General features: G+C 45.2%; 1 protein-coding gene across 1 annotated transcript; it reads right to left on the bottom strand.

Annotated features, from left to right (window-relative positions):
• Nucleotides 1–950: 950 nt before the first annotated feature.
• Nucleotides 951–4,663, bottom strand: LOC147974826 (uncharacterized). The gene is made up of 2 exons (XM_087520157.1): nt 4,574–4,663; nt 951–1,733 (listed from the first exon to the last, which is right to left on the bottom strand). Exons 1-2 carry the CDS (start codon nt 4,661–4,663, stop codon nt 951–953), a joined length of 873 nt encoding a protein of 290 aa, XP_087376283.1.
• Nucleotides 4,664–14,274: the final 9,611 nt, after the last annotated feature.

The raw sequence follows: 14,274 nt of genomic DNA on the forward strand, positions 1-14,274 counted from the left end.
CTTTTTGTTCTCCGTCATATGCTCTTCGTTGGCATAACGAGATAATAGGGTGAACTGACTATTGTAATCCGTCACTGTCATGCTTCTCTGCTTGAGGTCATCAAATTCCCTTTTCTTGATCTTCATAATGCTTCTGGGAATGTGCGCCCCACGAAATCCTTCTTTAAAATCTTCCCATGTGATATTGTTTTCATTGGGGTGCATGTGTAGGAAATTCTCCCACCATGATGCAGCTGCTCCCGTGAGATAGTGAGGTGCATAAAGTACCTTCTCACGGTCTGAACATTGTGCAATAATTAATTTCCTTTCAATGTCTCGAAGCCAATCATCGGCCTCAAGAGGTTTATCAGTGTGAGAGAATGTTGGGGGACGCGTCTTCTGTAATTCAGACAATTTGGAGTGCTGCTGATATGGTTCATGATGATTCCCCATATTGATAACATGATTCATCATTTCTTGATGCTGTTGCTGGCTTTGCTCATAAAGGCGGCATACTTGAGAAAATGTTGTTTCACTGCCTTGCTGACTTGACTGTCCCTGTGTGAAGTTGTTACTTGTCTGGGCACCATAATTTTCTTCCGGCGGATTTGGCATGGAACGAGTCCAGGGACGAGGCATATTCCACTATGGGGTATTTTTTGCAAATCTCATGAGAAAAATTGAGTGGCAAAAATAAATAATTAAAGAGGCGGAAATTTTAAGAACTCCAACATTTTTCAAGAAAACACTTGATTGCGCGTGGAGAAGGACCGCTCAGTACATATCTTACACGCAAGCCGTAATTATACAATACATCACTCAGGATGTGCGTACACATTCCTAACATGTTATTTAGGCTAGTGCACTTCTCCGAGATCCTACATGATGCGCGCACAAACTACTTCTCACCAAACCTATGTACATATAAACATATCATACACGCTGGTACATCACACGACTGCTAGGCATACTCAGTCGGAGATGGTGAAGACTTCCTTTGGCCCGCCGAGGGTAAGACCCAGTGGTGCTGGAGACTCAATCTCCTCCTCGCTAATAGGCTCAAGGCACGAAGTACTGGGTTGAGGAGCTGGTGCAGGCGCGGTAGGTGGTGCAGCTCTGACGGGAGTAGGAGCAATGACCTGGTCAAACTCCTCAGTGGTAGGCAGGCGGCGAGCGGTGGCTAAGATGGCCGGTGTATAGGATGCTGAGGACGAGATGAACGTCTGTGGTGGTGCCATATGGAGGAGCTCCCTCCTGTTGGCGGAGCAGCCATGGATGGAATCCATGCGAGCAGCTACGAAGTCGTCCATGAGGTTGTCGAAAGCTGCCTCAAGTGCCTTGAGGTACTCAATAAGCATCTCAATAGCCTCATCTCTCTCTCCCCTAGCGCAAGCGAATGCATAGTGGCAAGTGTATGGCACGTGGCATGGGAGGTAGCGGTAGCGACGAGTTTTCATTGAAGGAAGAACGTCCCGGAGGCGAGCTATTGCCTCACGGGCAGCCATCTGCATGGCATGCCTCTCCGTAGGCATGGCCCTCCCGATGAAACGGAAGCGGCGGAACTTGGCGCGTCCTCCCTTGAACTGAACTGCGGCCTGGTACATAGACAAACTGTCACTGAGCTTGTGCCGGTAAAGTGTGAACTCCGGACGGACTGATGGCCCGATCGCGATCTTGGTGATGGAGATGAGGAGCTTGATAAACCCCTCAGGAACATTGGCGAACACCTGTGACTCACAATCGTTGCTCGCCATCTACAAAAGTAGACAAAATCCCGAATAGTCAAATCATAAATTTATGATGACCAACAGAAAATTGCTACAATATGTAGAATAATAAAACAAGCTAATAACTGATTAGAGATCGCACCTAGTGGCTTCCTACAGTCAGCCTGACTCTGATACCAAGTTTGTTAGGACCACCTTTCCAATAAAACATTTATTGAAAAGCCGACCTTTGTGTTGACCAGTACAGAAGAATTCTTCTTACTGGCAAACAAAACCTTGATACAGAAATCCAGCAGTACTAAGTATTATACATGGTTGACCTGAGGATACTCAACAATTCATTACAAGCACGCCTATATTTAATATAAAGGCGGATATGACACAATAGTATGATGGCATAACTACTGACTCGTAATAAAGGTGGTGGTGGGTAAGTCACAGTGAAGTGGGTGACATGACTCTGAAATCTTACAGCTCATCAAGCGTCGGAGTGAGGCTTGATGATTTTATTCGGGTAGCGGAAGCGTATATAATACAAGTGGACAACTCCAGGGTCGCACGTGACTGACTGGGACTCCTCTAGGCGTCGGACTCGCTATCGAACTCTTCATCCATAAGATCGCCTTCGTCAACATCGGCCAAATCAACAAGCCAGGTGAGTACTTTGAATGTACTCACAAGATAGTTCGGACATAAGATATAACAAATGTAAACATGATGCACATGAGCAGATTAGTATGCACAGTCAATAATAGATTTGCACTGCACGATAAATAAAAGGGAGTCAGGCGGTAGCCCTCCCGAAATCCCAATAAAAGTAACTGAAGACTGATCGGGTGTCTGAAGCGACGCCTCGAAAGGTAGAAACAAATTAACATGCTGCAGTCGGGCGTCGAGGCGACACCACATAAAGGGCTTATATTGAAAAGTAAATAACAGAACGTGCCACAGTCGGACGTCTAAGCGACATCTCGAAAAGGGCTTATAATGAAAATAAATAACAATGATGCCACAGTCGGACGTCTGAGCGACATCACATAAAGGGCTTATATCAAAAGTAAATAACAATAATGCCACAGTCGGACGTCTGAGCGACATCACATAAAGGGCTTATATCAAAAGTAAGTAATAATAATGCCACAGTTGGACGTCTGAGCGACATCACATAAAGGGCTTATATCAAAAGTAAGTAACAATAATGCCACAGTCGAACGTCTGAGCGACATCACATAAATGGCTTATAGTTTATCATTCGAATTTAAATAGCTCATGAATTTAAATCATCGCCAGGAAATACTCAGCATATAATAATGAACTGGTTAGTCCATTCACATAAATAACCTTCAGCCGAGTTTACCACTCTCGGTTTCATGTTTATTCTCCGGAGAGTGTCACGGGGTTTGACACTGAGATTTGACACTGAGACTGACACTGACACTGAGATGATGTCCAAGTCCTTGCTCGTGGACAGGGATACTTGAATGGTTTTGACTCTGCAAAGTTTGTACTCTTTAACCACAACCAACGGATTTCGGTAGTCACAAGGACTAGTTCCGTTTTCGGTGTTTTAGAAGAAACACGTCTACCAGTACACACCCTTTCCACATTCCGTTGCCAGGAATCACCCTCGGCAACGTTCAAGAAAAACCTTAAGACAGGGAGGCCACAACCTCGAATAGCATGGGATCAAATTTATATCGCGCGCTCTAAGGGGTGCCCCCCTCTCGGTCCCAACCGGAAACACCCATGCCCCCTGACTAGATGACGGGCTTTAATCCAGGGCCATGGAACCCTCATCGCGGTCCCTCTGTTTGGTGTGTACAAGGAAAGAGGTTTGCAACTTACTAAACCACACTCTTTGCAGAAAACATGTGGCAGCACGAAGGGGAACGAACGGGATTGAGACTTGACCCACATTAGAACTGGAGTTAACGATTGACATAAAACTGGCATGCTTCAACAATACCATCTTGCAACCCATCATGTCACCACATGATCATGTTATCTTATCATCATAAGAAGACATCGAACTTCGAAGCTCACCTATAGCTTGCCTTGCATGCACATAACATTCACAAATGCTTACATAAACATGCCATGAGAAAAACTACTCGAGCAAACATGCAAAACACTCATCATATCAAAGGTTCAAACATGCTTGCCTGGTTCGGAGAAGTCGGAGTCTAGCTTGGTGAAGTTTGCGTCTCCTTTACCTCCTCCGGTATCTACGTATTAAAAGAAAATCGGATACTATGTAAATACCGTGCGTGCACAAAAAGTATCCCAAATAATTTTCAAATAAATATGAAAAAAACTAGACAGAAAAATAAAGATGACAAAAAAGAATCAAGTTAAAATCACCTTTTGTTAAGCAGTTATAATGGTTTTAGTCCAAGGACCTTTCTGTAATGAAACAGAAAGTTTCCAGGGTTTATTTTATAAAAACAGAAAATGTTTCAGTTTAGAATACGCCAGTCCAGAAGGGAGACGTATTTTGCCCGAAGGTGTTTTTAGAAAACGTTTCGAAAAAGAGAAAAAGCGGACGGGGGGGTCCCACCCGTCGGGTTTGAAAACCAAAACAGGGCACTGGCGCCCGAGGGCCGCGGTGGTCACCGGCGGCGATCCACGGCGAGGCAGGGGGATCGGAGGGTACCTACGGGTTCACGGTGTTCTTCCGCACCTGTGGGTGGTGTAGTTGAGCGTCGGCGAGCACCACGTCGACGGCGGCCCCAACTCCGGCGGACGGTGGTTTGGGCGAGGTTGATTCTCTCCAAACAGAGCTGCAAGCTTCAAATTGGGGCATGGGTTAGAAGTGTGGGTGCACTAGGAGGTTGCTGAAAAGGTATGGGAGGCGGGGTTGCTCTCACCGGAGCTGATCTCGCCGGAGCCCGAAGTGGATCAGGGCGGCCGGAGACGGAGAAGAAGGCCTCCCTGAGGTCTTCCCAGTGGGTGGGCATGGCTCTGGAGGGGTGGGAGGAGTGGTGCTGGTCGAAGGCGAGCTCGGGATGGCTATTTATAGCCGGCCCAAGGCAGTTGCCGAGAACGGGGTAACTCCGGCGGCGATTACGGCGATGCAGTGGGCGGACGGGTGATTTAGGTGGTTGGGTATCAACGTGATGGTCCACTGGTTCCACTCAAATGATCACCTCGGTTGGATTTGGCCTGCTCCGCGGTTTCGACGGAACGGCGCTCCGCGGGCCCGTCGGCGGCAAAGAGCACGCCCTGTGCTTGCCAGGCCACGGAGACGGTGCCGCAGCGTGCATAGAGGAGGGGGGTGGACACGCGGAGGCCTCTGGTGGCTTGGGTGGTGCCGGACGGCGCCGAAAGGCAGGGCCGACCTCTGTTGGCCGCCATGGGTGGCTCGGCCACCGCAGAAGACACCGGAGCTGGCGAGCCACGTCGCCACCGACGCCCCCGCCCGGCCAAGCGACCTTGCGTCGCTCTGGATAAGGAGGAGGAGCAGGGAGCAAGACGCCAACGTGTGCGCTGGCGAGATGGATGCCGTGGTTCTAAAGAAACGACACTGTCGTCTGAACTGTAGTCTGAATTTTCTGAATTTGATAGAAACAGTGCACGCCAGGTGTTTGATGAAATGTTTTTTGGCATGTGAGAAATCTTTCTGGAGCTGATCTTCGGTGAGGTGACCTCTCAATGCATCTAGGGGTGCCTGATTTTCCTCAGATTTTTAGGAAAAGAAAAATTGTGAATTTCACCAAAAATGACAAATCTGGTCCAAACTTGAAGTGGGCAAATTTTGAAATTTTTGAACTGGGGACAAGTGGATCTTGATGGATCTAGCTTGAGGGTACTAAGGACTAGTCAAAGGAGTTTGTTTGGAGTTAAAACACAAAAGGAAACTTGTGGTTCCTTTGTAAATCACCTAGGTCCAAAATAATTGACAAAAAAAGTTTTGAGGGAAAAATAAATTGAATAAAACTCAAAAATGGTTTGAAACTTTGCTGGAGGTGGGAGTCTTGACTTGATCCAAGGCAGGGATGGGTTTTGGAAGGCAATGTCAATATGTGATATGACAAAAGGGGAAATTTTTGAATGGGAAAAGAATAAACCCATAATCCCTAGGGTTTCTTTTTAATAGAATGGATTTCAAAAAAAATAAATTGTGTAGAGTCAAGACAAAAATGAAAAGCTCTCAAGACCAAAAATCAAGGTTGAGAAGAGTACCAAAAATATTTGTCATAAAAGTTATGAGAAGGAGAGGTTTAAAAAAAATTTAAATAGCCTCCTTCAAATCAAATAAAGATTTTGATAAAAACCAAATCAAAATTTTTGGAGTGTCACACTAGGTTTGCCAGATAATGAAGAGCATGTAAATAAAAGTTAGGGATTTCTATTTTTGTGCCCCTGGTTCCTTAGTTGTGCTCAATTTTGCCCCGCCACCTTAACACTCCTCACTTTTCCTCTCGTCCCTTGGCCACGGCCTCTCAAATGCTCATATGAAGCATCCCATCGGGTCAAAGCCCATCATTGACCGTTACTTGGATGATGTCCTGACAAGTGGGACCTCAAGAGTGTGCCAGCGATGTTGCATCCCAGCCCATGGGCTGAGCTAGTGCAACACATGTGCGTATCTTCTTAAGAGCCTGGGTCGGCATGTTCAACCTGCGTGAAAAGTGTCAAATAACATTTTCCATTTCTAGTCAAACTTACAAATTCATAGAACATTCATTTCAAATCCAGTTGAGTTGATTCAAGTTCCTAAGTTCATCATATCTGCAAGCCTATGTAATAGCTAATTTTCGTAATTATACACGAAGCTATAATATGTATTTTTGATTTAAATTTAAATTTAATATATATATGACTTCATTAGAAATTCCTAATCAATTTCCCGTTGGTCCAACTCCAATACAAAAATGTATATAAATCCTTATTTGACCTCACTAATTTGCATAACTATTTTCAGAGATTTGTATTTAAAACATAACACTGAAAAGATAGTTTCCAAAAGAGACAGTTTCCCAAATTTTGTTACAATAAAAATAATTTCTCAATTGCCAAAAGGAGGGTGTTTTGTGTGAAGCGAGTGGAACAAATAAGATGCAAAAAATGTACTTGTGTAATTTTTATCATATTTCTGTTACTTGCTTCGCAGAAAACCCCAGAAATAGTGAAGTAATTGGCAATAAAATACAGTACACTTGCAGTTAAAATTTGAATTACTTTATGTAAATCTCTAAAAATAGTGAATGACACAAGTTCAAATTTGGCCATCTACTGGGCTGCCAGATGTGTACATTGTTCTTTTCCTTTCACATTTTTTTCTTTTCCAATATTTGTTGCAACATTTAAATTTTATGGTTCAAATGAACGCCAATATTCTTAAATTTTCTAGTTTTATTTTTCTAAACATACTGAGCTCGTATTTTGGTGTGAGATTTTTTAATTGACTGCATTGGTTTGGTTTGACCAAAACAAATCGGTTTCAAACACTTTTTGTTCAAGAAAAGAATGTAGATGCTCGAGTAGCCGCTATCCTAATGTTTGCAATGGTCAACACTAATCTCAATCACATGAACGACTACTTCAAGCAATAGAACACACATGTTACATAGATAGATATATTAATATTAAGAAAAACTGCACGAACAGAACATCCATTGATATATTCCCATATATATAGTGAAGAGACACATTACATAGATAGATATTAATATTAGGGCTTATAGTAGCGCCCTTACATATAGCTTAGCCCTACGTTGGGCAACACTAAACATGTCCTGCCTCCACCGCCATGTTCACTCCTCGTCCTCGGTGTTGTAGGGGAGAGTGTGCATGCCGTTGGTGGTGGGGAAGATGTTGTCAAAGTTGGTGAAGATGTTGTGGGTGGTGAAGGCGATGAACTCGCACCCACACTAGAAGACTTTGCCGAGGAGAAAGTAGGCGTCGAAGCGGTTGGTGAAGCGAGCAGTGAGGCCAATCAAAAGCCCTCCATTGCCCCGAACCTCGTCCACATGGAACATGATCGAAGAGCCGCGTGGGAGGTGGCGGTAGCCGGCAGCGAGGAAGAAGTTCACCAGCTCCATTGGGCCTCTCTACCTTGAGATGGCCCACACGCGTAGGGTGTTCTCCATGATGACCCCGGCCGGGTACTGCATCTCCGACACGGTGGCCAATAGACGGTAGGTTAGGCCGTAGTGGCACATCTTATCTCGGGCGAGATCTGGCTTCTGCTTTGGCTTTTGGAGAAGAAGAAGAAGGGGACACAGAAGGATGTGAGATTGAGTTGAGAGGAAGATGTAGACGGGGGTGTTTAAATAGCCACGGCGTGATGTGCCCGTTTGAATGCGTTCATCGATGCGACGCACCCATTTGAATGCATTCATCGGGGCACTGCCTGCATTGATAATGGCAATAATAGCCCACCGATGCCGTATGCATTTTTTACACTGAAACGGGGTGCGCCGGTCGGTAAAGCTGCATCCCTAGGCTGCACTAATTGCCCTGATGCAACAAAGCTGCATCTGTGTCGACTCGCTGCGCGCATGCATGGCAGGCTGAGACTTAGGGCCTTTCTACGACGGCCCATCGGTCCGACGAGTGCCTCCAGGAATGAATGCGTTTCAGAAAAGGTGTCCAGCCCGCGGCCGCTGTCGATTGTCCCTGCTGCCGCTGCCAGGTGGCCTACTCACATTGTGCTCCAGCCTTGCCCAAAAAAAGTCCGCTCCAGCCAATCAAGTCTCCTCTCATGGATCGACCATGGCAAACCCTAGCACTTGATCCAAACTGTCCCCGAACAGTGATCCAATGGCCCAGATGGCGTGGGGTTTTGAGAGGGTTTCAACGGTTAGGGTTGAGCATAACTAACTCAAAAAATAATCAAAAAATATGAAACTTCTGCACATTGTCATTTTATGTTACTAAGTTGCTAGGAAAAATAAGAAATTACGACTACATATATTTCCATCAAATTCCCTTCACATAACTTAGCTATCACGGACAAGGTTGTATGGTTTTCAAGGGGAATGAGCTAGGGTTTAGGGTTAACCATGGCATGGTTTGCCCAAACGATCCCATATTGCGCATGGGCCCTATATTTGCGTAGTATATGTTAAGTTATTTTTTTAGTTCATTTGGAGAAGTCGAAAAAAAACTTAGAAAAAGGTCTGTTTACCCTAGCTTTGGAGCTCATTTTTCTTGAATATGTATTTTACTTCACAAAACTGCTCGGATTGATCACCTAACGTGAATAAAAGTTGAGAATGCAATGGAACATCAATACACATCAAAGTACAAATTTGAAATGTGCCTCAAATTTGAAAGCTGGTTCAAATTCGAAATCTAGTTCAAATTTGGAACATGGCGCATAGTTTTCAAAGTACAACACACATCAAAATACAAGTAGCATTACATCACACAAAATGAGACTCATAAACCAATAATTTTCACTACTTCTTACAACAGCTTGCTCTTGATTTCATAGCACAAAGCTCACCAATGCTCTTGGTTTTCTTCACTGGACTAGCTTCAGTTTGCAATGTTTCAGCAACCAAGGGCTAGCCTGCATGCTTCCTCCTGGCAAACTAAGCATGTCATTGGTTAGTAATTGAAAAAACAGCGAAATCAAAAAACATCACAAACATGAAACATACGTTGGCCTTTCAGGAGTGTAACGGCATTTTGGAGATCCTTTTCGGTGCACAAATTCCTGGCACACCTTGCTTCTATTCTTGTTACCTTTCTGGGACCTTTTAGGATTTGGATCTTTCTTTCCCTTCTTACTACTCTCACCTTCCTGAAACGATGCCTTGAATGCACTCTCCTTAGGCCAGCCAACCTTTTTTCGTCAAGGGAGGACACATGGAAAATCCGATTTCCATTTCCGGCCACTGAGACTGATCTGTAAGTGCTGGAATTGAAGCTGCATACTCGAATCTTTCCACCGAGTAATATTCATGGAAATCTTGGTGCATGTTTATATTCGGGCGGGAGGCCAAGAAAAGCATGGCATGCTCACATGGTTTCCTAGTGTGTTTCCACTCTATGCAAGTGCAGTCATGCATTTCAGTGTTAACAACATGCCGCCTTCCAGACTTTGTATCTCTAACTTCAGCACCCCACACTGTAGATTTTTCAACAGAAAAATGTGTAACATTTCTTCTACTGTTGACCACATGTTGTACCACTACAGGAAGCTTATTCCCTTGCAGACAATCACCAATCCTTCTTCTCAATTCCCACAAAGGCATGGTCATGATCCTTATTTGGTCAACCATGTCATGCAGAGACAAGTTTATAAACTGCTTCACCTTGTTGTTAAAACTCTCTGCCAAGTTGTTGCAGATATAATCACATTTGATGACAGTGTTATGTCGTGGTTCAACACGGCCACCTATGGGGCCATCGGCCCCTTGTGGTTCGGCAAGGGGGAAGGGCGCGCTGCACAAAGGGTGGAGGCCATAGAGCGGCACGACGATGATGACACGAGCAGTTTTTACCGAGGTTCAGGCCGCTGCGAGGCATAAAACCCTACTCCTGCTTTGGTGGATTGATGAAAGGACCATGGTGGAGACGCGATGCTCAAGCCCGGCAAGGTCGCCTTGTGACGAGAGCAGCTACGCATGTATGAGTGTATAAAGGTCCGAATCCTCTCTAAGGTAGCCATGACCCTCCTTTTATAGGTCAAGGGGTTACCACAATGGCAAAATGGTCATTATCCAGCAATTAGATAGCCACAGGGCTATCATACCTAACTCTGCAGATAGGACATGGTGCATTAAATGCACCGCGTAGTGTCACATCGTGGAGTAGCCCGGTAAGCCTTGACGTGCTATTCAACCACCTATTCTCCTGACTACGTGACACGCCTCTGGACGGGTGTCACTTTGGGGTGATCTTCCTCAGAAAATGGCTGCCACGTACCAAATGGCAGCCACCTAGCCACCCGAGGGCCCAACATCACACTGATGAGCGACTTGGGTTGCTATGAGGTGGAGCGGCGGTGCCTTGGTGGGGTTGGCGTCCTCGGCATCCCTGACAAGCCTGCCAGGGGAGTTTCGAGACTTGTCTTTGGTGCAGCCTCGACCTGATCGGGCTCGCCTGCCCGACATCGTAAGGACTATGATAGATACCCTATACTTGTGGGTCATCAGTAGACGAGTCGGTGTGGATTGTACTTGGAGTCCCTCAAACCATTGATGACGATCCCGCGAACCGCCCTCGAGCGAAAGACCGAAAGCACAACCTCTCTACTTGGTTGCAAGCGTATAGTCTTCACGATCCGGTAGCGCTTCAATGTCCAGAGCTAATCATTGCCGCAGAATTAGAGGGAGGATATTAGAACCACACCGGGCTTCTAATTATGAGGATTAGAGGAACTAGGTCTAGCTCTAATTAGTCAACTAGGACCAACTAGAACTAGATGAACTAGAGGGGGCTCCACAAATTGTGCGTTCAAAAGTGCCTGAAACCTCTAGTATATATAGGTTGGAGCAGGGGGAGTGGTGACACAAGGGGCGAAGGAAACCTTGCCCCTTAGGCAGGCCAAGGAGGGAGTTTTCAGGTCTCCCCTTGGCCTCCAAAAGACTAAGGGGTGATGCCTCCACTATTGGGCCCTAGTGGCCAAATTATCCTTCCACCACTTGGCCTTATAAGGCCCTTTGATATTAAATTAAATATAAAAGCACTACAAAAAAATACACTTCTGTGATGATACGTGTTTGTCACAGTAGGTCCCATTTTCTATCATGCATGTACATCCATGACAAATTTATGACAGAATCAAGATAGTCATACCTGTGCTGTCGTAGAAGTGTTCCATGACATTACCAAAATTATCATCACAGAAGTGTCCACTTCCATGATGATAAATCACGCGTCACAGAAGTGCTTTCATCAAGGGTGACCGACACGTGGCATCCACCGTAACGGAACGCCGTTAAGCTATCGGGTCCGGTTTTGGATCCGATAACCCGTTAACAGCCCTGACCAATGGGGATTTTCCACATGTAAAATCATCATTGGCTGGAGAAAACACGTGTCGCCTCACCGTTGGGACAGATGTCATCCACTCATTGGACCCAAAGCGCCTATGATACGTCGACACGTGGCACGGCCCAACAGAGGCCCATATAGGTTAAAAAGGCCAACCCATTCAAAGGCCCGTAGTACTTACTCAGGTGCTAGTGGGCCAGCCCAATAACGGCCTGCTTAATAAAGGCCCATTTACGGCCCGAAGCCAGATCTGGCCCGTTAATTGTTCACCGAATATTTGGGCCCATTTACGTCTCGAAGCCAGATCTAGCCCGTTAATTTTCACCGAATATTTTGGCCCAATTACAACCCAGTGACTTTCGGCCTGTTAGAGGCCTGATGTAGACATGGGCCCATTTCAGCCCGGTGTGACTTTCGGCCTCGGAATGGCCCGTGCTTCCCATGGGCCATATATGGTCGGACGGGACATCGGGCCCACTAACGACCCGTGATAAAGGTGGCAACAGTTAAGCCCAACGTGACTTTGGGCCTGTTAAAGGCCTGTCGCATAATTCGGCCCGTTGATGTATGTACTAAGCTTTCGGCCTCTTAAAGGCCCATGATATCAGTGGGCCAACTAAGGCCCGAGATATGTTTTGGCCTGGTAACTGCCTGTGATATAACTGGGCCCAAAAAGGCCCGGTCTACATTTCAGCCTGCTGAAGGCCCGTCGACGACTAATGAAAATTGAGGCCCAATATGCATTTCAGCCTGCTAAAGGCCAATGGTTTCATCTGGTCCGCAATAGGCCAGTACAATATTCAGCCTGTTAATGGCCCAACGCTACCTGGGCCAAACTAAGCGCTGGGTCCACAAAAGGCCCAACTAAAATATAGGCCGGTGTAAGTTGTGGGCCTCGCGCAAAGTGTGAAGGCCCCAATCATTCGGGCCCAAGAAAGATGCAAGCCGGCCCAATTGTGGCCTGCTAAACACCAGGCCCGTTAGAGGCGAATGTTTCGGCCCGATCGACTACATCTGATTTTTTTTCAGATAGCGAATGATGGTAGTAACTAGTAGGAATTAAGAACAAACCTACTCTATACAATAAAGAAATTACGGCTTAGTAACTAAGAATAAACCTACACTATACAATAAAGGATTTATGGTATATTACATCCACTGGGCATCGAAGTTCGCCACCAGTGATCATAAAGCGCAACGAAGAAGAAGATTACAAAAACTGGGCACCATTGCAGCGTAACAAAATAATACTGAACCAAGACCACTTCCAAGACAGCTCAAGAAAGGTTAGCCTTGCGCAGGAACTGCTGCGCAAGCTGCTGAGCAAGGCTGTGAGACCGGCCTAGCATGACGGTCATAGCTTCCAGGTGTAGCTGTTTAGCGATGAGGTTCTCATTGGTGTTCTCCGCAATCTTTCTTAGAGATAGGACTTCAAGTCGAAGTTGAGTTGCAGAATGCCTTTCTGCTAGAACTTGGGACTGAAGAAGTCGAACTGATTCAGACAATGAATTCTGTGAGCTTGTCTGACTGCTAGTCTCAAGTAACTTGAACATTGCATCAAGACAAGACTTTGGGGTTGTCTCGCTATCTTCAAGATGTTTTGCCATCTTTGCTGCAATATATGTTGGGTTTGTCGCACAGCCTTCAGCAGACTTGTGCATGCCATCAGGCATATCACCCTGAAACAAAGCAGAGAGATGACAGGTTTTGCACGTGAATAAACAAAGATGATAACTGTGCTGTCAATTCCATCCAATTTCAAATTAGAAAATAAAGAGTAAGTTCAAAATATCAATAGCATAATTTGGCATTGTTCATAATGCGGGGAGCTTCACCACACTACTGGATTACCATGTCAACATAACAAACATAGATGAAGGGCAAAGAAAATCATTGTATCTATTTTGGTTAATGTGCATGGCATGTTGTTCATATCATCAGCCACATCAGTAAGATAAAACAGGAGATGACAAGGTGCAAACATGGGCTGCTTCACCACACACTGGATTATAGATCCACAAAAACAAGCATACATATAGGGAGTATTGAGTAATGTGCATGGTATGAATAAGGAATTTGTTTTTACAAGTAAAACTTAGAACTTACGGTTCTGGCGAACATGCATTTTGGTAGAAAGAGCAAACTAAACAACAGTAAACGATAAGGAGTATGAGCAAATTAAACAGTAGTTGAGGATAAAGGCTTTAGAAGGACTGACTTACATTAACAGTTAACACTGGCTTTATAATGCCCTTCTCCATGTCAAGGGAAGGATAACTCAAGAATATCAGCACATAATCTTCTTTATAAGCATTGCCTGTACTCTACATTTTGTAGAGAGTAATTATAGATATGATAATACTGGAAGGGATAGAGGATAATGAAGATAAGATGCAGATTGATGCTACATAATCAACTACCAATCCCTGGAAGTACAAGCATTGCAGGACAAAATGTACAGACAAGAGCAATGGGCTACACTTCTGCACTGGCATTGTCTGTGTATTCTACTTTTTGGTAAGATTAAATATAGATCTGATCTTTTTTAGTAAATGGTGGGCGAGGGATATAAGATGCAGAATGCTACACAATGAACCAATCCCTCTTCCCACAATAC

Source organism: Triticum urartu, chromosome 4A (genome assembly GCF_056163025.1).
Source record: "Triticum urartu cultivar PI428250 chromosome 4A, HENAU_Tu73, whole genome shotgun sequence".
Lineage (NCBI taxonomy): Eukaryota > Viridiplantae > Streptophyta > Magnoliopsida > Poales > Poaceae > Triticum > Triticum urartu.